At 41.1% G+C, this 22285-nt stretch overlaps 3 protein-coding genes across 4 annotated transcripts; 2 read left to right on the forward strand and 1 right to left on the reverse strand.

Annotated features, from left to right (window-relative positions):
- Positions 1-6283: 6283 nt before the first annotated feature.
- On the forward strand, positions 6284-12079 carry efcab14 (EF-hand calcium binding domain 14). Of its 2 annotated transcripts, none has more exons than XM_084008279.1 (9): positions 6284-7013; positions 7665-7810; positions 7939-8084; positions 8231-8329; positions 8431-8538; positions 9825-9977; positions 10111-10207; positions 10296-10421; positions 10976-12079. In XM_084008279.1, the coding sequence occupies exons 1-9, from the start codon at positions 6838-6840 to the stop codon at positions 11152-11154; spliced, it is 1230 nt and encodes a 409-aa protein (XP_083864405.1). In that variant the 5' UTR covers positions 6284-6837; the 3' UTR covers positions 11155-12079. The 2 variants fall into 2 exon arrangements, with proteins under 2 accessions (XP_083864405.1, XP_083864404.1); XM_084008278.1 differs by having other exon boundaries at positions 6288-7013; positions 7662-7810.
- A 134-nt stretch (positions 12080-12213) lies between these two features.
- On the reverse strand, positions 12214-13735 carry znf830 (zinc finger protein 830). The gene has a single exon (XM_084008282.1). It carries the CDS (start codon positions 13652-13654, stop codon positions 12629-12631), a length of 1026 nt encoding a protein of 341 aa, XP_083864408.1. The 5' UTR covers positions 13655-13735; the 3' UTR covers positions 12214-12628.
- A 151-nt stretch (positions 13736-13886) lies between these two features.
- Positions 13887-22116, forward strand: LOC311012666 (ankyrin repeat domain-containing protein 13C-like). The gene is made up of 13 exons (XM_084008265.1): positions 13887-14658; positions 14777-14818; positions 16118-16222; positions 17997-18082; positions 18645-18690; positions 18788-18854; positions 18993-19137; positions 19228-19359; positions 19617-19778; positions 19874-19953; positions 20071-20169; positions 21106-21206; positions 21308-22116. The coding sequence occupies exons 1-13, from the start codon at positions 14289-14291 to the stop codon at positions 21436-21438; spliced, it is 1566 nt and encodes a 521-aa protein (XP_083864391.1). The 5' UTR covers positions 13887-14288; the 3' UTR covers positions 21439-22116.
- The last annotated feature ends 169 nt before the right edge of the window (positions 22117-22285 follow it).

Here is a 22285-nt window from a genome sequence, read left to right on the forward strand (position 1 = left end):
AATTTTGGGGTACTCCTACTATATTTGAGTATTTGTATTTTTTGCAACTTTGTACTTCTACTCCATGACATTTCAGAAGGGAACACTGTTTAATGCACTACATTTATGTTGAGGTACTATTTAGTTAATTTTGCAAATTCAGACACAAAATATAATTCCCAAATGTCTTTAGGCATATTTTGATTTTAATACATATTTACCTGTACTGAAATAGCATTTTGAGTGCAGGACTTTTACTTAACAGTGTATTCATACACTGTTGAATTGTTATTTTTATTTTTTGTTGTACTCCACTGCAACAGTCCCATTTGATCTGAATGTTAAAGTCGCTGAAATAACTCAAAACGACTGCAACCACACACGAAATCCAGTTTACGCAACTGCCAATACAACTTACAAATTACAGTGTGTGGGATAGGATGTCACATTTCCCTCCCTGCCTTTGAGGAAGAATAGAACTTTGTATTTGCCTAGGAAATGTTTTTTCAACCACTCAGTGTATAACAGACGGTTGTAAGCAGTAGTAGATTTTGAGGAAAAGTCTAGAAAGAGGATTTAAACAAACAAAATCACGTTAAAATTATACCACCAACACACGTCGAGCAATATAATAAAACTACAGGATGAACAAACAACAGAATTTCCATCTCTGATAGCTGGATTTCTGTCACAGATGAGCTTCAGTAAAGGGAGTCTGGTCTGCTGCAAGCTGGATGTACTTAATGAAATAGCCGCTGTGTGAGAGAAATCTAGGCCAGAGCGGTATTTCTGTTTACCACAATTTACCCCCACCGTGCACTCGGAGGGGCTTCTTGGAAAAACAGGTACAATATCAGCAAAATCCTGTTCCACCTTATTGAAACAGTTGCAAAAAATAAGCATTGTTCTTGTCTTCTCCAAGCGTCAATAGAGCAGACATACTGCCTTCAATAAAATCAATTCCCTCTCTGTCATGCTTTAATCACTCACATAAACAGTTTTTAATCAAATCTGAAAAACTCCAATGAATTTTTCCCACTCCTCCTCCCCCTGTTTTCTGTTTCCTCATTTCATTAACATGTCAACATGTCATCTCCCTCCTCCTCTTGTTTCTTTGATTATTCCCCCGATGTATCCTTCTACTGCCCTCGCCTCACTATGCTGAAAATACGTAAACTTGCTTGAAACCGCTTCCAAAAACAAAAAAAACTAAATGTGATCACGTGGATTTGAATTGTCTCTCTTTTTTTGCTTCTCCTGTGCAAATAAAAGGAAACCCGGTGAAGAAGAAGATGATACCTTGTGCACTGAAGACATTACCAGGAAAAAATGAAGGGCCTATTTCACAGACATGGATTAAACTAATCCTGGTCTAATACACTAAAAAAGAGAACTTTGGCTGTCTGTCTGTGAAACCAATCCTTAAATCTCATTGAATTTAAAATGTCTGATATTTCTGCCTTGTACTCAGCTGTTCTACACAATATGGGAGACCTATCAGTAGAACTGCTTTATATATAGCATAGAGATATAAGGCTTCCATGTTGATTTACATGAAGAAGTAGCTTGATTTGAAGAAAAAAAGATTTACAAAAACCTCCGATGGCTCTTTTATTTATTGTGCATAGGGTTTGAACTTTCATTCAATCAAAGAGCGCTCTCCCCGTCTCGTTTTCCCCCCCTCTCTCGCCCCTTTAATTTGCTTAATATATTAATCTATTCCCTTTTATCTATTTTAGATTATATCAGACCTTTGCTGTATCACTGCAGTGGCTGCCTATATAGTTAAGTGTCACCACAGTATGATTTCTGGCAGAAGAGAAAGAATTCGTTGCTAAATCATGATGTTCCAGTCTGATGTCTGTAGTATGTTCTTCTATATTTAAGGCGTTTAACTGGCACTTCTATGCAGAGAGAGTTACGGCGAAAGCTGCAAGTAGTCGTCAAACTGTCGTCTCCCTCTCCGTCTCTGCTTTCACACTGAAAATATTTCCAGGCAGCCCACAATGGATGTTACAATTGTGTTAATTATTAATGGTTACATGATCTCAAATGCATTTTTGCTCACTAAACATAGCCAACTGTGTATGTATGTGGCTAATGTTGAGTCTGGCAGTGTTTAAAATATTTAGGCGAACAAGCCCTTTACAATCTCAAGAGCTCTGCACAGGATGCTGCAGTCAATATCGCAGCACAAAAATTATCAATGATGACCACTGTGCTGGATATGAAAGACACTTGCAATGCAGCCATTAGACCGTGCCAAGCCAGTGATTGTGAGCTCATCTGTCCTTGACTCAAGGGTTGCTGTTACCCTGCATGTCTAGGATTGTTAGATGTGAGAACATTGCCCCCTGCTGATTCCCTTTTGCACAGTGTCAGAGGCATCCAGCAGCCATGCTGACTGACAGGAGACATGTGGGCTGGGGGTCACTCAAATGCTATAGAGCGATCACTCTTAGCTTTGACAACTTTGCTTCCCTCTACTCCCATGTCACAACTACGGTGTCATTTTCCAAGCGAGTTTCATCTGCAGCAAATGTATCACGTTCTGGCTAAGCTGCTGACATATGATTGGACTCAGCACACACCAAAGCGGTTGGAGAAATCATACAGAATAAAGTTTGACTGGTATAAATAATTCACTTGAATGCTGAATAAATATTCATGAAATAAAAACATACTAATTGATTCATGCATTCCTTATTCTCGCTGCAGCATCGGCGGTGAGGTTGCAAATATCAACAAACTGAACGTCCCTTTGCCAACCCCCTCCCTTTCCAAGCATGTCAGAGCACTATGGTGGCCTCCAGGTAGTGTAAAAGGGCAGTGGTTGGTCTGTTTGCTACTCTAAACATGGTGGTGCAACACAGCATACTCTGAAGAGGACCCGCTCCATGAGTAGATATAAATGGTCCATTCTAATGCAGCGAAAACAAAAGAATTCTTAGTGTCAGGTGTTTAATACACTGATGAAAACATCATTTTGGTGACATCTAGTGGTGAGGTGGCAGATTGCAACAAACTGAAACTGTCTCATATGCCAGGATTGAATGAGACTGGCTGATACCAAAAAAGCGAAAATCCCCCCATCTAGAACCAGCTCATTCTGAGGCAACAAAAACACAATAATTCATAATGTAAGGTAATTATACACAAAATAAAACACACTTATAATATATTTAATGTCTGCATATAGATCCCCCAACATGTTACACACTGTTCCTTTAAATATGCATGACTATATAAGCAACAATCAGTCAAAGACAAATCTGCTCCTTCAGGAATGTGTGGGTGAGGTTTGATCAGATTTAATTGACAGTTGCCTGGCAACACAAGATGGGACATTTTACTTTTTCCTCTCATTTCATGATCAAACTGATCATCATTTATGTCCTTTTTAAAACAAAAACGCCAAAATGTTTCTTAGTTCAAGCTTGTCTCATATGATAGTTATGATATCTTTGGGTCTTGATGTGCTTTTTTGGCAGCGTTTTAATAACACCATGTTCCAAAGGCCTTAGTAGTTTGTTACTGCTCGACAGAAGAGGTGACTCAGTTGGCTGTAGATTGCTCAGATATGGCTACTAGAGAGTTGAAAAATTGGTTTAGAAGACAGTGGTTTTATGTGTATGAAAAAAACAGGTTATGATGATGACAGCTGTTGTCAAACTGGAAATAGAAATTGGTGTAGTGGATGGTAATTTGTTGTCATCTGATGTGACGTCATGACTTCGCCAGGTCAGGAACCAGGCAGACAAAGCAGCATGCCCAGACAACAAATAGTTTAAAATTTGGGATACATTTGTGTGCTTGTGTTGGTCCCGATTCCTCATAGCATAAGGTGATTAAGAACATTTGTTTTGCAGGCCATTAACTACACAAGAAAGGGAATCAAGTACAAACACTGAAAGCCAAGCAAATAAAAAAAACATGGCTTGTGCTTTACTGTGAATCATGTGTTTGCCTCCTAATAAAGCATCAGTCGGCAGCTGTCAAGAGATGAAGTTTATAAATTCAAGCATGTGTCACAGTCCTAATAAGATGCGAGTTCCATTTCATCTGTCAGCCGGCATATATTTTATGATGAAAATGTAATGTACTAGTTGAGTCATCCAACATAACGGTGGAAAGATTCTAAATAAACGGTAAAAACGCCTGGCGAGAGGAATTGGTATTCTAACAGCAGCCCTGCTCCGACCGATGATAATCTGTATTCACACAGCCTGCCGTGTCAGATGAAAGCCTTCAATTAGCAGTCAATTCTATTCAGTATTTCCTATCATGGCACCACTATTTACATTCTCTGTCAGCACCCAAGGCAGCCCCCTGTCCGACAGCTGCAGGAATCACTCCTGCTGTGAACAAAGTGTGGAAAACAAGTATTTTGTAGAAATCAGTCGTTGGCTTTTAATGCCTGATGCTCCCTACCTCTTGGCTGTAGATGTGAGGAGCCATAAGTTGAAGTGTCATCCTTTCAGTCTTAACCCTGGACGAAAAACTGAGACTCCAGCGAAGAGATGAAACACCTCTGATGCTTTGATTTGCAGCCTCATGCTGGCGGGGGTCTGCACAGGCCCTCAGCGTGATGCTTGTCCCCTCACCAGGTGTTCTTAGTGGAGACGAGACACTGATTGAATTTTGCTCTGCTACCTACATGTCGCTGCTGGATGCACGGTAAATTTAGTCAAAACAAGACAGTGGCTGCCTCCCAGATTAATGCACTTATATAACAGCAAAGGCACATCCGTCTATCTGACTATTACAATATTAGCTCTGTATTTGTGTGGGTGGAATCACGCTATTATTGTCGACTGACAAGCATTGACTTGAGAAACTCTTTCTGAAGCTAATAAAGCATCAGCAGTAGGCCTCATTTCTTGCAACTCAATAATCAAATCATACTGATATTCTGAGAAGCATCACAGTTCCTTTGTGAGTTTGTAAATTGGTCCAGTGTGGAGATTTCCATTCAGTGTCATTATTATTAGTATTGTGGTGCAGTAGTGTGGGGGGCCGGGCAAATAAAGGAACATATTTTCAAAGCCAAAAGCAGGCCAGTGGGAGTCCGTTTTCAATGAAAAAGAGCTAAAGGCCAGTCTGCAGAGACCCTGCTTCGAATCAGCCATGTGTCTTGCTGGGTCAGTCCAATAGCGCTCCAGGTCAGCTGGGTTTCTGACGGACCCCTGCAGGAGGAGCCAAATTGAAAAAAAAAAAAAAAAAAATGAAAACCATTTCAAAGAATGTGGTGCATTCCTGAAAATATTATGTAAACAAACTATTGCAAAGATGGCGAAGACCTGAGGGATAATAACCTGTAGATATAACAATATACAGGCTACAAATGTGACAATTAGTCAAATAATCAATGAGTCAATGTACAGGAAATTACAGCAATTATGATAATTGTTTCAGCATTTGTTTTGTTCATCAGTGAAAAATACCAAACGTTTGCCATTTCTCAAATGCCAATATTGCTGATGCTTTTTTTCTTTCCGTTTAGGTTTTGGACAAAACAGGCCATATAAATACATCTCTTTAGGTTCTGGCAAAAATTCAGATTGACAAATAATCCACAGATTGATTTATAATGAAAATAATCTGTTGTTTCCTCCCTCGGCTCTGATTAGGGTGACATTATGGTTGAAGTCATGTTCATTATGTCAATAAGGATATTTTCCAGTATCGATATATATATCACGAAAAGGCACACATATGCTAAATCTCATGAAATAATCAAAATGGCATTCTTTGCTCATGTACACTAATGTGAGCAACATACATTTGTTATAATAACCTCAAAAAAGAAAAATTGTACATAGATAAATAAGATACTCAAACAACAAGTTTGAAGATAATTTTTACCCACAAAAAAAAAGGACCAATGAAAGTAAATTAAGTTTTGAAATGGGGGCACAAGATAAAATTGACATGGGGACTGACATGCTAACAACTAGCTATTAGCAACATCGTTTTTTGTTTTTACCAAGCATTGTCAAGTTTAGCTAGGCTACCAAATCTAGTATTTTTTCGCATTTTTAAATGGCAGTAATTGTGTTTGACTGCTGCGACTCTCTCTGCCCTTAGCTAGTTAAAACAGCTTAACTTACACATGCCGATATGCCATTTCTGCTTTTTGGGGAATTCCACCTACTCACTTACTTATATCGTTGTTGGCTGTCAGCATCACTGTAAACCATCGGTGGTCGCCGGGGTCGGGCGGTGTTGTGCTCTGTGTCGCTCCCTCACAGAACAGAGCACAGGAAGCTGGAGCTGCTCGTTGCACCAATCAGCTGTGAGCTTACTTGGACGCCCTGTCCAAACAATACAGGCAGCAGGACAGATCGTTGAAAACACAGTGCCGCATATTTAGATTTTATGATAGACCGGTTTTATTAATCTACATAAAGACTTTTAATTGTGTTCCAAAATGAGCGGCGATGGGCGCGACAGGTATTTTGTAACCTCACACCGGATAGCACAGTAATGATAGCCTGTTCCAGTTAGCTTCCGTTAGCAAGGTGTCAGATGCTAGCCGACTTAGGTAACGTATGTGACCGTCCGGCAGCTAGTAGAAAAAAAGTTGTTTTTGAGAAGCTTTTTGGGAGAGCAACGTAACGCCAATTAGTTGTTAAACATTCGAATGTATTCGTTGTAAATGAACAAGGCAACAAACCGGCGAAGTCCGGTGTGTTTATATCCGTTAGCAACGTTGCGTGGTTGAATTTCAAGCTAGCAAGAGGACGTTGAGTTAGCTTAGCTGCTACATAAACGTCAACATCCACCAAACTGGACAAAACGTTGGATTTAGTCGGGTTTAATTCGGGCTCGGCGGGTTCGCTGACCCCACAGAAGAAGATGAAGAAGAGGAAGGAGCTGAATGCTTTAATTGGACTCGGAGACAGCAAGAGGAAGAAGACCAAAAAGGGGACCGGTCACCGACTTCTCCGAACCGAGCCGCCGGACTCCGAGTCCGACTCCAGTTCGGACGACGATGAATTCAACAACTTGAGCAGCGGAGCTAACTTTGGGAAGTGAGTGATCGGTTTAAAGTCGTTTTGTTGTGGTGTAAGACATAGTATGAGTGTGTCATTAAAGCCAGTATGTGCTGCATGCAACTACCATTACATTTCCAAAGAAATTGTAAACAGACAGCTAGTTGGATAAGATGGTTGTAATCTGGTTCATATATCTATATAATATCACCAAGAGCAATTTAACATCAAATGTGTTTTCAGTTTTTTGATGTAATTTTTTAGATTAATATATCACTACTTTATATCACTATCTTATTTTATACGTTATTGGATTATCAGCGATTTATTGGAACTACATTATATAGTTTCATCTTCAGTCAGATGTGCTGAAGAATTACAATGAAAAGTCTACAATTTTGTAAATTTGACTAGACTTGCCTTTCTCCTGTGCTCAGAGCAAAGTATGACACATCTTGGACACTTAGAACATTGCTTTTTTTTCTAAAGCCTGATATCACTAAAATTATTAACTAATCAATACTACATTGGCTATGCGTATGCTATGATATAGTCCACGTTATTTACCAGATATCCCTGTAATTCCCATGACACAGAATGCAGTCTTCTGAAAATATCCCCCTCATTAATAATGAAAAAAAACTGCAGTTGTTATGCCTAACATTACCACGTTTCTTCTCTTTACAGAAGAAGCTACACGCAATGCTGCACCGTGTGCTACCCCTTGTTTCTGTTCATCATACTTGCTGCCTGCGTTATGGCCTGTGCTGGACTCATATGGATGCAGATTGCTCTGAAAGAAGATCTAGACTCACTGAAAGAAAAGCTGCATAGCAGTAAGTTGCACACAGTTTCCTTGTGATAAGTCATAAAAAGCTCAATGCCCTTTGAGCTATCCTAGTTGTACATGCATTCCTTTGTATTTATCACTGCTGTTAATATATTGTAATGCTTTTATAATCAGTGGAAACCAGCCAGAAGGTGTCTTCAAGTGAAATCCCCAAACTAAGTGAGGACCTTAAAAACAAGGAGAGAAAGCTCGAGGACATTGAAAACGGGGACAAGGGGTTGAGCAAGATGTGGTCTAACCTAACGGAAATGAACAGAAAGGTCAGTTGTTTTCTGCACTCAGTGATTTTGAGGCCCACCTTAAACATTACATTGTGAGACACAAGAGTCATAGTTTTCTGTGGAAGTGCCTTAATAAAGTGTTACTTGTGTCTAAGAGGTGTAACTGAATAGTTTTACTCCTGCAGATCAGTTTGCTGGACTCTGCTGTAAACCATTTAAAGGCCAACTTGAAATCAGCTGCTGATTTAATCAGCCTTCCCACAACGGTTGAAGAGCTTCAAAAGGTAAAGAAAAGCAAAATGGAATTAAAAATCTGAATTTGGTTGAGAATCTATGGATGTGTTGTACAGATTTGCACGACTGAACTGAGTATTTTCTTTTCCAGAGTGTTGCTACAATTGGCAGCACACTAACAAGTGTGCAGCATGATGTGAAGACGATGCAGACTGCTCTTGAAAATCAGAAGAGAGATGAAGAGTTGAAGAAGACAATGGTAAATTCAAGTTGGTGACATTTCTAGTAATTTGTTATTTTTACAGCGATCAGACAATGTGGTGTGATAGCATTGCAAATTTAAACATCTCATGGCTCCAAATACTTTATTTATTTATGTTTCACTTTATTTTTTATGTATTGACTTAACTTTTCTTCCTCAGTTTTACATATCACGTTTTAATATATTCAGTCATCCATTTTAAGTTCAGAATGAATAAATACTTATGTCTCATATAATGAATTTTGTAGGATGATCTAAAATAATCACCTTACCTTTCAAAATGATTTTTCAAACAGTGTTTAACGATTGAATTGTCAATACAGACTTTTGGCAGATGACTGGCATCACAGAGGAATTTCAAGCTGTGTTCCTTTGTAAATAGTATATTTAAGGGCTGCAAGCTTTAGTATTTCACATGAGCGAAGCCCGTTGATTATTCATGAGTTGAAGTCAAAGTTAGATTTCACTTTATTTTGCGTGACGGCTTGTCTTTTTTTAATTTACATTTCTACGCTCACTGCAAATATTGCCAGGGGCTGCTTTTCTCATTTATTATGCATGAATGTATGGAGCGTGGTGTTTATAAAGGAAGTTAACAGCACTATGTACTTCAGTGAATTAGTTGAATAACTCGGCTTGCCAGATTCACATGTACTACTACTCATTTCCTAGCTGTAGAGTTGCGTTTGCGTAGCTCTTTTACTCAGAATTGAGGCAAATCTACCAAGAATATGGTCAAGATGATTCCGTCGGTGGAACATAAGATGATCTTCTCAACTGCAGCACGAATCCAAAACCAGAAGCCGGGTGATCTTTGCCACTGGCAGATTAATTTGTTTACCCATGCATTCATGGATGTTTTTGCAGCTCTTGTCAGGCTTACATTGACAGAGTCTTCGGGTTAAGAAGGTCTTGTCATTTCTTGGATCCATGCTTTGGGCTTTCATTCATAATACATGAAACAAGTGCCAATCTATTTTGGGAGCTTAGATGCTTCAGTGTGCTGAGTGAAACTAGGTCAAATATCTGAGACAACTGCAGAATGTTTTCTCCACGTTCTTTTTTTAATAAACAAAATAGGATTGGCAAAGAGGATCAGCAAATAATCATACACTTTTACATACTTCTTTGTACAGTGACCTCAATGATGGGGACGGTAATGAATTGCTAGCTGGCTTAGAGCTCCATAGTCTTGTTGCTTTGAATTCTGGAGAAAGTTGTAGAACTCTTGTCTAACAGTAAACTGCAGGTGGCTTTACATCTATTTTTTTTTGTTGTTATAGGATATAACAGACCTGAGAAAAGCAGTGAGCGAGGCTAACAAGACAGAGGAGCTGCATCATACACAGACTGATGAGCAGATCCACATCCTCCTCTCCACGGTCGCGGATCTTCAGCAGAGAATGTTGTCATTAGAGAACGGCTCAAAGCAAAGCGTGAGTAATATGAAGCTTCACCATTCTTATTCTGCATAAAAAATATACAAGCACCCCTGGTTGGAAACCACAGGCCTTAACAATAAAAAAAAAAACATAGTTAACTTTCTTTTATCTTCCATCGGCTTTGCAGGCAAAGAACAATGATGCAGCAATCACCCATGAAAGTCCAGCAACTGAGACGATGAAAGAAGTTACTACAACCAAAGCAACACCTAGCGATGTGCAAGGTGCAGTGTGGGATGAAGCAGTTTAATACAGACGTTCCCTTGGCTCCACGTTACATTTAAATGTATTTTTCTCCTTAATTTTCCACAGAGGTACCACTAACTGAGCCTCAGACAAGCAGACGGCCACGCTTCTTAATTCCAAAACGCTCCAAGAGACACATTGAGACAAAATGCCCAAAGAGTGTGGACCTGCCTGGTGTCAATTCCCTGAAAGGTGCACATTACGATTCCATTTCTTCTTCTTCTTCTTCTTCTCTTCATCAGCATTTATTTAAGGAATGGTTTGACATTTTGGGAAATACTCTTTCGCTTTTTTTGCCAAAATAGAAACGACTCACGTCTTCCAGTTAATACAAGTCTATCGTCTACATATAGAAGTCTCCACTGGTTGCCTGGTAACCTCATTTGACGACAGAACTGAAGGAAGTTACTCCTTCAAGAAATACTCGGCTCATAACTCGCCATCAAACTTGAAGTTGCAGGTTGTACATACAAACTAATGAGAAACTGTTCTCGATGGCTGGAGGCCTTTTCTTTACATTTGGACAGTCAGTCCAGCCTTTTCTCCCCATTTCCAGGCTAGTGCATATTCAACAGTTGCATCAATCTGTCGGCAAGAAAGCAGATAAGCATATTTCCCAAAATATTGAAAAGGCTACAAATTGCTTTGTGAATATTTTCAGTTTGGCTAAAGGCCATTTCCAGAGTGCAGTGCCCTCACAGATAAATCTGATCTAGCTTGTTTCTTAATGAAACTATTCTTTTCAGACTTGGAAAACATCTTCCAGCAGGAAGGCATTGGACGTAATTCACTCGGATTGACCTACAGCCGCCTGGAGGAAGTATTTACACCATCAACTCCCAGTGCACGTACCATGGAGTGTTTTGACTATGACGGAAACCAGAGGTACTCCCTGATGGAGCTGAGAGCCGCTGCAGGTTTGTGAGCGCGTTGTCGCTGACGGCAGTGAACAGTATTGGATACCCAGCGGGGTCCGGGAGTTTGAAGTTCCTAACCCTTTTCTGTAATTGCTGCACTTTTGTGAACTGATTATTTATCATATTGATTGTGGAACGGTGGCGCTGACATGCCCCCTACTCACTCATCCTCCCACGGTCTACTCCCACACAAGCTCATCAACATAACGTGCGCTTAAATTTTAACATTAATCTATTCGAGTTTACATCAAACAAACCGTGAGTGTGAATGCTGCTTTCCACCCTCAATTCTCAGACTTGCTGTTTTCCTGAACCTGATTTCAATGTTTTGGGTTTTTTGTAGCTGTCCGTCTTATCAATATCATATATTTTTGTGTGTATTTAGCATCTCTGGGGGCTGTCGGTCTACTTCCCCACCCACCAACACAAACATCTGGTACAACTCACCTGAACCTTATTTATACAACCTGAAATGTACTACTAGAAATGTTTTTGTGAGTCAATAGTTTGGTTTTTAGAAAGATTCCTAACTGAACCACAGAGTTGAGCATAAGAGTGGGGATTTATGCTCTTTTCTAGACTAAACAAACCTTAGATTTTATTCTGCTCAGTTGGTTTTTCCCCCCTCATTTATTTTCAGTTGGTTGCTACTTTTAAATTGATGTTTTGTCCCTATACATTTGATTTTTTTTTTTCTTTGTAATTTTTGCAGCTTTCAGTTCTACAAGTTTTGAAGGGCTATGAACACTTTGAATCATCAAAAGAGTTTTGAAGTGGCAACTCATGAGGCATATGTAGCAATAACAAGATGATGTAGATATTGCTCGTTTCAAATCGCAGTAGACACAACTCTCACAATGTGTAACAGGTAGTATAAGAAGCACTGACCATCACTCTTTACTTGATTCATTTTATTCCATTTTTATGGGCTTAACTTGTCCTACTCAAACATTGTTGTACTCTGTAAAAATGGTTCCCATGTATTCTCACAAATTCTCTTGTGAAGGGGTTTGGGGTTGGTAAGATTTGCTTTACAGTCTTAATCTCAACATTGTACATTAAAAAAAAAATAGAATTCTGTTGTGCTTTGCATGTTGCTCATTATGTAACATGAACAAATTATTTATAAACTTAACCTAGTCGACTAGTTTGTTTTTGCAGGACAATGTAACAGCTTTGGCCCCCATGACGCAGATTTTTGGGTCCTTGCTGCTGCTGTACTTGGGGCGATTTTATGAATGTTTTTTGTGTGAGCACCAATGAATAAACACAAAGTTAAAGATTTCATTTGTGGTTCATCAGGTTGCTTTAAGTCACAAACTGAGAAATCAATGTTTTACAATAACTCTGCATCCCATTTAATCCAGTCTGAAATGTACAAAAACAAAATGTGGAGAAGAGCTTTTAAACAAACATTTACAAGTGTTGGACTGCTGACACACTTTGTCACTCTTTCTCACAGTTGTATGAGCTCTAGAGAGACTAGGCAAGTGCCCCTTTAGCCCTCCAGTCCCCGGACAAAACCCCCAGCAGTTCCTCTTCCTCCAATTCTTCATCGCTGGCATCCACTTCCATATCTTCCTCCTCGCTGGGCAGAATCTTACTCTTCACCACATCCCGCCTGTCTCTCAGCACTTCAATCCTCTTGTAACATTCAATTTGCTCATCAATTTCGTCGATCTGTCGTTCAAGGCGGCCCTCCTCGTCGTCCTCCGCTACGATGGCTTCGGATTTTGTGTTCACCTGTCGTATCTCCTTTTGAAACTCTTCCCACTCCTTGTCCATTTGATCTTTGGGTGCATCGACCTTGCGCACTTTAGCATCCCTCACAGGATCGTCGAAGAAGCCCTCCGGCAGCGCCTCAGCTGTGTTTTCCTTCTTATCTGTGATTTTCTCCTGCAAGTCAGCTTTGAGGATGGATCCCGAATGGGTGATTGTAGGTGTGGGTGGGATGGAGCTGTCAAAGAAGTCATCCGGTAGTCCTGCAGCTTCAGCCTTTGGAGGAGTGGGATTTGTGGTCCCCGCCTGACCTGCCTCTTCAGCACCGTCGTCGTCATCATAAACTCCAGCCAACAAAGTCAGCCCTGAAGAGTTTTTAGTAGAACCGGTTCCCCTGTCGGCAGGTTTCTTGAAGACATCTCCTGGCAGCCCTGACGACGCAGACTGACCTGCAGCCGACGCGGGTTTCGCTCTTTTCCCGTTAACGTCTTCGCTGTCCGTTGCTTTCCTCTTTACCGGTAGAATCTCCGCTGTTACTGCTTGACTCTTTCCCCCCTTCAACTCGGCAACTTTCTCTTTGTGCTGTTTTCCAAGAACGTGCGCTGGCCACAGCAGTTCAGACTTCACCTGCACACCGCACAGGCTACAGCTGAGGTGGTCGAGACTGTTGTATTTAGCAAACGGAGACTCGACGCGCTTCTTGTCCGTCGTTTGCCTTTGTTTTGCCCTCATCAAGCGCCGGAGTTCCTCTTGGTTCACAACTTTCTTTCCCTTCTTAGAGGACGCCATTCTTGAAAACAACGCAGCTTGGTAGCTACTTGCTAGCGCCCAAGTAAACGTCCGTCTCGTGAAGATGACGTGACCTCGTGAACTCTCGTTCAAACCGTGCGTCGAGAGAATAATCACGCGAGATCTGCCGCTCACAGCAAGCTAGCAGAGACGCGTTAGCTCAGATGGTTTATTGTACCATCCAGTCGTCCGCCGGAATTTTGCCGCAAAGCAAACTGAGTCGATACTGTTAAACGTACATCCAAGGAGCGTTAAAGACAACGATGTAGTGGTTTGTTTGGTTTGAATTATTCGCTGTCTGTTGATTTAGCGCGTGTGTGTTCTGTTATGTTTAGCAGTATTTTCAATTTTCACCGCCGCACCCACCGTATTCTTTTTTTATTGTGGGCTAACTAGCTTGCGAACGGTTGCTGGCAGCTAACGCTAATGCTGGCCGTGGAGCAGCAGGTGTATCGTTATTTGAATAACAAAGGCGCAACCAGCTAGGTACTAGACAGCATCGCATTCGTCTCAAATTACTAAGAAGGCTAATTTGAAATAATATTTGACTCCGATTAATGCCACGTCTTCACCAGAGTGCAGCGCAATAAACGTTAAATAGTTAACGCTAGCCCGTTAACGTACGGTCGTCACCATGACAGGTGAGAAGATACGCACCATGCGAAAGGACCACAACAAACCGAACAAAAATGAGGAGATAATGGACAACGACGAGACCTCTAATGGGACCATCCCTAACGGTACAGGCAACAATTTCAAATCCAACAAGGCTTTTCAGAAAGCTGTCAAAGCATCGGCACTGCAGCAGCAACAGCAGCTCAATGCAAACAACATCAATGGCAATCCATCAGTCGGCACGATTGTCAATGATAACAACAAGAACCCAATAATTCTGACGAGCGAGGACTTGGAGTTCCCCGTTCACGAGTGCGTGTTCAAGGGAGATGTGCGTCGGCTCTCCTCTCTCATCAGGACCCACAGCATCTCTCAGAAAGATGTACATGGTAGGTTTGCTGCTATTGTGGAATTGTTTTTTATTCTTCAATAATTTGTTATAAAGCCTTTAATAAATTATACTATTTATATGTACCAGGGAGATAATTGAAGGTGCTTTTCTTCCAGGGAACACACCTCTTCACCTGGCTGTGATGATGGGGCACAAAGGTAAAACTGACTGGACTGAAAATGTGTTGAACTAGTTTAAAAAAATAATAAAAAAAATGTCAACAGCCTATTGTCACACACAGGATTAACCAAAATGAACCACAAAAAGCTTCTCAGATGGTAATCTACCAGTCTCTGGTTGAGGTCAGGAAATTACACTAAATCTGCCTTTTATCTGTCGAATGTGGTTTTATTGAAAGAGCTCATGACATCCTCATTAAAAGGCCCATTTTTGAAATCACTTTAGTTCTCCTTTTATTTATTTTTTTAGAGTAGCCTCCATACTCATTAAAACAAGTCGTCATAATCCACACTAGTTAGATTATTATTGTCTGATTAGAGAGTATATTTGACTGGACAACAGAGCATCTAGTTGGTGTGTGCACATTAAAAACAAGGATCCAAGAGCCATTGACCATTTATTTAGTGGGCAAATGGATGCTTTTCTGCACAACTAAAACTAATTCCATGCTTACCATAACTAAGGATGATAAACAAAATGCACATAAATTGGCTTACATTATTAATGCAACCACTTAAAGAAGGAATCATGCAAGTCTCTTCATCGGGATCCACATGATAGCAAACATAAGTAAATTATAATAAAATATACATAGAAAGTACTTTTTTCCTATATTAAAACAGTTGGCCTTACTTACTGGGTTTGATTTTCACACAGACATGTGGCCTCCACAAAATATCAGGATCTGATAGGGAGTCAACAATGCATTAAATTAGGATGAATGGCATGTAGACATAACAAAGGATGTAAATGATAGTCATCTGAAACGGTTGGCATATCATTGAAAACAAACTTACAGGTGTGGCAGGATGGACTTAGACAAAGGGACTTGTCCAAACAAATGTACCGGTACGGCAGCATGGACTCACACAAAGGATTGGAAGAGATCACGCCCCACCCTTATATAACCTCCCCTTCTCTCAACCCCGCCCCAGTGCATAGACAGGTGAATCACTCCACCCACTCCTGGTCTCTTAACTTGAGATTTGAGATCGCTCATGCTGCATCCATCGTGTCTTATCTGACCTTTGCCACGTTTGGGAAAGCATACTTGTGGTTCCGAGCTGGAACTGATGAACGCTATCGATGGGTCACCAAGGAGATCAAGTAGACAACCTCATCCCCCTCATTTAGATAACTATAAAACACTACCTGGTGACCAGCATACACTTCATAGAGTCCTGATTTGTGAATATTCTACAATACTCTTAATATAACATAGTAGTTGACTTAAAGATCATGTAATCACACAATACGTTTTTGTGTTTTCCTTTCAGAATGTGCCCTCCTACTACTGGCCCATAACGCTCCTGTAAAGATAAAGAATGCACAGGGATGGAGCCCTCTAGCAGAAGCCATCAGCTACGGCGACAGGCAAATGAGTAAGTTACGTCAGCACTGCTCCGACTAGCTGTCTGCTGTCCTGGGGTTTTCATATTTGGATGGGTTTATTGTAATCTCAGTGTACATGTCCACATTTGTACTCGCACTCACACTAATAACAGTTGTTCTGTGTGACCTGTCTCACAGGTTGATACATTTGTGATGGCTTCATGCTAGCGTGTGTCGGCTTTAGTCTTGTTTTGTTAGTTATTCTGACATCTGGAATGGCTTTCTGAGGAAATGCATATATAGCACTATGGGAAAAGTCAGCTTGGTTGTGGTGTGTTCAGGAAGCATCGTATTTTGTTAAATTTGTCTGCTTTTTTATCTTGCAAACTAAATGACAGAATATATTTTCCTCATGAAGAAGGGAATTGTGATTTCTCATAGTTGATAAAATACAAATTCACAGTTTTACAGAAGCATTTCCTGGCAGTCGTTTAAAGTCTTCGTGGATACCTGTGTACAGGGTTTCTGCAGTCGTAAGGGGGAGAAAATGGGTTGTACTGATACTGCATAATCTCCAAAGAATACTACTTCATTTACGGTTAAAGGGGTGTGCATTATCAACAAATCGTAATTTAATTAATTCATCTTTGTTTTTACAAATTGTGTGAAAGGGGAAAGAGGGTGTGATCGTCTGAAGGACTTTTGTGTCATTTGTTTAAAAGAAGGCCATCCAGTCGATCCAGCGAAAAGCTTAAAGTGGGGATTTTATCTGAGCACTCGTCATCCAGATGGGTTGGAATGCAGCCTAAATGATGGCTTAGTGTTAGGAAGCCCTGACCCTACATCCTGGTCACTCCCACTGCTTAATGATGCTCCTGCTTTTAGGACTGACATCCAGTGAGAGAGAGCCAAATGACATGTGAAAGGCACCAGCTAATGCCTTTGGGATGAATTCACTGATCGGTCCTATTTTAGGTGTGTGTTCTATACTCAACTAAAGGTAATAGAAAATATAAGGGCAGAGTGTCTGGAAAAAGGCTGAGCTGACCAATGACCGTTTTTGCAATTTGCCTGTATAGATTACCTAACTGTGTGTTATCAGCATCCTCCTGAGTTTGAGAAATGACCCTCAAGCTTGTTAGTATGCGTTGTGACTCTCTGTGCCTGCTGTGGCAGGCTGGCTTGGGACTGGGACCAGGAGCTTTGCTCTGAGAAGGTCACACCATTCACAAGGGTGACGGGGAGACAGAGAGGGGGCTGGGTAACTTCACCCCACCAGCAAGGGCATGCAAAGGAAGGCATGGAGGATTTAGATTTAGATCTTTGGTTAGAATGAAAATCAAGCACACAGTTGGCTATCATTCCGTGAGAAGGACAAATGGAGATTAATGTGCGCTTGGTATATATAAACATTTAGCCTACTGTTTTTTCACAAAACACCGCAGTCTTGTCATCAGTCATCGCTTTTACACGTCATCGCGTCAGCAGCTTGCTCACGGGTTGTCTGTGTGTGCAACGACGAGCTGCAGCGGTGCCTCGTCAGCAAAAGTCCGTTCTCGTTCCAATGTTCCCCCCCGGTCAAAATACCCAGGATACATCTGGGATATGTTGATTTGTTGTGGTCCATTCAGTGTCAAGTGGTTGCTGGTCAGTTTGTGAGAGAAAGAACTAGACTTCACAAGACAGTGAGTTGGATCAGCTCCGACATCCGATATCCATTCCTGCTGTCAAAAGAGAGGTGGACAAATGATATCAATATTTCAGTCTGCACTACTCAGGAACTGTGTACCATGTAACTGATATCTCTCCTCCTTGTTTCTTCAGTCACAGCAATCCTGCGGAAGTTAAAGCAGCAATCCAGGGAGAGTGTGGAGGATAAGAGGCCGAAATTACTGAAAGCTCTCAAGGAGGTGAGCGCCACGGCCACAGCGAACTAATGTTTGCAACCACAACTCGTTCTGCATCGCTGAACTTTCAGTTGATTGTAATTTCATGTTTGCAGGCTTCGATTTGCATGCATGATTTTTGCTTGTGTCACAAACCGGGGCAGGAAGTAAAGGTGTGCGAATCCACACAAGGTATAGTTGTATAGTTAAAACCAAACCAAATGTAAGGTTAAATCAAATCAGCAGATCAGCAAAGTCAGTCATGAAAGCCATGCAGGGATGTTGATGGAGGTGATGAAGGTGCAAAACCAAACGACCATCACACAAGGTGGGCACTGTAGTAGCATGAAAGAGGGACAGGGAGCACATGGACTAGCTTTATTGCCTAGAAGGCACAGGTGAGCTTAACCAAGCTGACGAACCTCCCTCGTCTGCTAACTACCTGCTGAGGTTTGACAGGACAGCCGTCACACCTGTCCTAGTGTCTGCATATTAACTGCTGCAATGCATTATGTGACATTCTGACCTATGAATATAATACGCCAGTGGATTCATTCAGTTGGACGTGTTTGTGTCTTTTCTGTAGCTTGGTGACTTTTATCTGGAGCTGCATTGGGACTTTCAGAGCTGGGGTGAGTTTTAAAATTTCACACCAAAATGTCGTTTATGAACCCTATTCTCAGCCATTATTATTCATACTTGTTATTCATTCTCTCTTCTGTGTTTTAGTGCCTTTGCTGTCCCGGATGCTGCCGTCTGATGCTTGTAAAATCTACAAGCAGGGGCTTAACATAAGGTAAAAGTGTCCTGCAAGAGAGAATCTAATTCTGTGCGTTTAAAGCAGCAAATGGTCGATATCCAGGTCAAGAACTTCTTTTAGATCCAAAAAGTAGGACGAAACAATCCTCACAAACTGTCCTCCCTCTTGATTTAGACTCGACACCACTCTCATCGACTTCACTGATATGAAGTGTCAGCGCGGCGATCTCAGCTTCATTTTCAATGGCGAGGCCGAGCCCTCCCAGTCTTTTGTGGTTCTGGACAATGAAGCAAAAGTGTACCAAAGAATACACCACGAGGTGAGTGCGTGGTACAACCGGACCTCGGCTTCACTAGCTGTTTAATATGAACCGGAAAGACTCACTGTCATTGTGTCGCCCCACCCCAAGGAGTCCGAGATGGAGACAGAAGAGGAGGTGGATATTCTGATGAGCAGCGACGTCTACTCTGCAACTCTGTCCACCAAGTCCATCACTTTCTCACGCAGTCAGATCGGCTGGCTGTTCAGAGAGGACAAAACAGTAAGCTTTATGGGTGAAAACATCATACATGACACATTCGACAACATAAAAAGATTTTACATTGTGTTTATATCTAATTATTTCAGTAGTTTTATAAACGGGATAATGAGTGCATTCACCTCTTGTCTCCAGAGAAGTTCGTACAGTCCTTCCCTCAGGCTGGACTTCGGCACCTTTTTAAGAAATCAGCTGTAGTATTGGATAATTCACAGGGTAACTCATGATGCAACACCAACGCCTGCTCTTGTCCTGTGCAGGAGAGGGTTGGAAACTTCCTGGCTGACTTCTACTCAGTGAACGGTCTGATGCTCGAGTCACGGAAGCGGCGAGAACACCTCAGCGAGGAGGACATCTTGAGGAACAAAGCCATTATGGAGAGCTTGAGTAAAGGAGGCAGCATCAGTGAACAAAATTTTGAGGTAAGAGAAAGAAATCTGACATAATCTACCAAGTTGAATGTTAACGGTACCCCGATGAGTGATTATGCCAATGCTGGACACTTTCTTGTCCCCAGCCCGTGAGACGGCAGTCCCTCACGGCGCCCACAGCCAACACAATTTCTTGGGAAGAGTACATCACAGCAGAGCAAGGGAAGTAAGTAACTCCTATTGTCAAGGCACTTAATAAATAAATAAATAATAATAAATTCCGCAGAGATGCTGAGTATTACATCCTCAACCTGTGTCTGTCTGTGTCTCTTCCCACCTTCAGGCCACCTCATCTTGGGAGAGAGCTTGTGTGTAAAGAAAGCAAGAAGAACTTCAAAGCTACTGTAGCCATGAGCCAGGATTTCCCTCTAGGCATCGAGTCGTAAGTACATCCCTTCCTCCTCAGATCTATTTACAAAGCACTCTGCACAGATTGATCCTGGGGGGGATACACTCGGATCCTCTTGGGACTTTAGAAAAGGGTCATGTAGACTTGAAATAAATCAGCTAGATGCTGATTGTTTCGCGGGAGCCACTGATGAGATGAATGCAGACTCGACTGCTCCATAATGGGAAAACAGAATGCCATTGTTTTGGATTATTTATTTTTAACTCAACTAAACCACTGATGTAGTCCGGCTATTTGAAAGAATAATACCTCTCTATCTGTATTTCTCATTCACACATATGCCTTACTGCACTTGCAAGCGTGTGGCATTTATTTCAAGACACATTTGTAAATGTAGATATATGAACCTGGTATAACGCTGATAAACTAATATTTTAGTGTTTAATGAGACAAAAACAATCTATTGCCTGACATCTTTAGTAAGAATCCATCTACTTCAGTTATTAAAGATGCACACAATATGAACTGCAGGACATTTTACAGATGAAAATAGTGCATTTTTAGTGTAAATCACAACACTACTTTACGTTTTAATGACCTTTTTTTTTTTTTTAATATGCAGGAACATTTCAGAACCCATATTCATGCAAGGAAGTGGTTCATAAAGAGCAAATAAGTTCTGAGAAAGCAGAAATGTTAAAGGATGCGTCATTTTACAATGAGTAGATCAGGAGGTTGGAGTCACACAGGATGTGGTTTTGTGTTTACAGGCAGAGCTGTAAAATATTACCAGGACATAATGTAGTAAGCTTCCTTATCTACTCTACTGAATGGAGCTGGCAATAAAGCCCAGCCTTTTGAATACCTTCTGTTAATTGGATTTCCCCCATCAATTATATTCTCGTTTCATGGATTAATTGTTTGATCTATAAAATGTTGATCAGAAAACTCCCTTTGCTCTGCCTCCAGGTTACTGAACGTGTTGGAGGTCATAGCGCCATTCAAGCACTTCAACAAACTCCGGGAGTTTGTTCAGATGAAACTTCCGCCCGGGTTTCCAGTCAAACTCGGTATGTGTGTCCGACGTACAGCGGTGGTCCTGCGAGTGGCTGAGCTCAATAAGAGCGATCACAGAATAACGTGTTTGCTTCCTGTGTTTCCTCCCTCACAGACATCCCCGTCTTCCCCACCATCACAGCAACCGTCACCTTTCAGGAATTCCGCTACGACAAATTTGAAGAATCTACTTTCGTCATCCCCACCGAATACAAAGAAGATCCCAGTCGCTTCCCCGACCTCTGACCTGTAAACGCATCTGACGCAAACAGGAAATGACCAGCAAGCTAATGTTTGAGCAGTGGGAAATTAAAAAAAATAGGACTCCTGTATTGTTTTATTCCTATATATATATATATACACACTATCTGTTTAAAAAGGGAATTGGTCTTATTCAGTTATTGTTCATTTTGAAGGATCCAAAGTGAAGCGATGCAAACAGATGATACAGAGCGCCATCTAACATAGAGATGCATATCAGCAGGTGTTTTGGTTTTTTTTTGTGAAATGAGCGATAGCTTTCATTGTACTCGCTGTTCACCACCTGAGCAGTTAAAAGGCGCTGCTCTGTGCTGCTGTCATTTCCTATGAAAGCTGTCAGAAGAAACGGCCTGGACTCTTCGTCGTCACTACTTTAATATCTACTCCTCCTCATGTCCAAGGACTGATCACTGAAGTCTCATTCTTAACTGCACTGACACCACCATCTGTAAATAATTCACAGTCTCACCTGCAATTCGTAAGAAATCACAAATATAGCTATATCCTCAAACTGAGCTTCATATTCATTTATAAATGATGTACTATATATAAATATATATAAACTCAAAGGAGTAACACTGTGTAGCAATACATTTCCAGTACGCAAGAATGTTTTTAACAGGCTGGGAGCAGGTTTAGAATAAAGGTACATTCTTAACAGTTGGACATCCAAGCCTTTTTCCCGGTGCAGGACGCAATCTCCTGTGTTTTCAGGTCCGCTCATGTTACCTCTCGGCTGTCTCCATGTTTGTCGTGAAAGTATGAAATCTGTGCTCTGTGTGAGTGAATAACTGTACTGTACCAAGGGTTATTATTATTATTATTATATGTG

Source organism: Eutrigla gurnardus (assembly GCF_963514095.1).
Source record: "Eutrigla gurnardus genome assembly, chromosome: 4".
In the NCBI taxonomy this organism is placed as follows: domain Eukaryota; kingdom Metazoa; phylum Chordata; class Actinopteri; order Perciformes; family Triglidae; genus Eutrigla; species Eutrigla gurnardus.

Coding starts and splice junctions, on each gene's coding strand:
- efcab14 (XM_084008278.1), top strand. CDS start 6,838: ATGAAGAAGAGGAAGGAGCTGAATGCTTTAATTGGACTCGGAGACAGC. Junction 7,811..7,938: donor GAAAGAAAAGCTGCATAGCA/GTAAGTTGCACA, acceptor TTTTATAATCAG/TGGAAACCAGCCAGAAGGTG. Junction 8,330..8,430: donor CGGTTGAAGAGCTTCAAAAG/GTAAAGAAAAGC, acceptor TTTCTTTTCCAG/AGTGTTGCTACAATTGGCAG.
- znf830 (XM_084008282.1), bottom strand. CDS start 13,654: ATGGCGTCCTCTAAGAAGGGAAAGAAAGTTGTGAACCAAGAGGAACTC.
- LOC311012666 (XM_084008265.1), top strand. CDS start 14,289: ATGACAGGTGAGAAGATACGCACCATGCGAAAGGACCACAACAAACCG. Junction 14,659..14,776: donor CTCTCAGAAAGATGTACATG/GTAGGTTTGCTG, acceptor CTTTTCTTCCAG/GGAACACACCTCTTCACCTG. Junction 20,170..21,105: donor TTCCCTCTAGGCATCGAGTC/GTAAGTACATCC, acceptor CTCTGCCTCCAG/GTTACTGAACGTGTTGGAGG.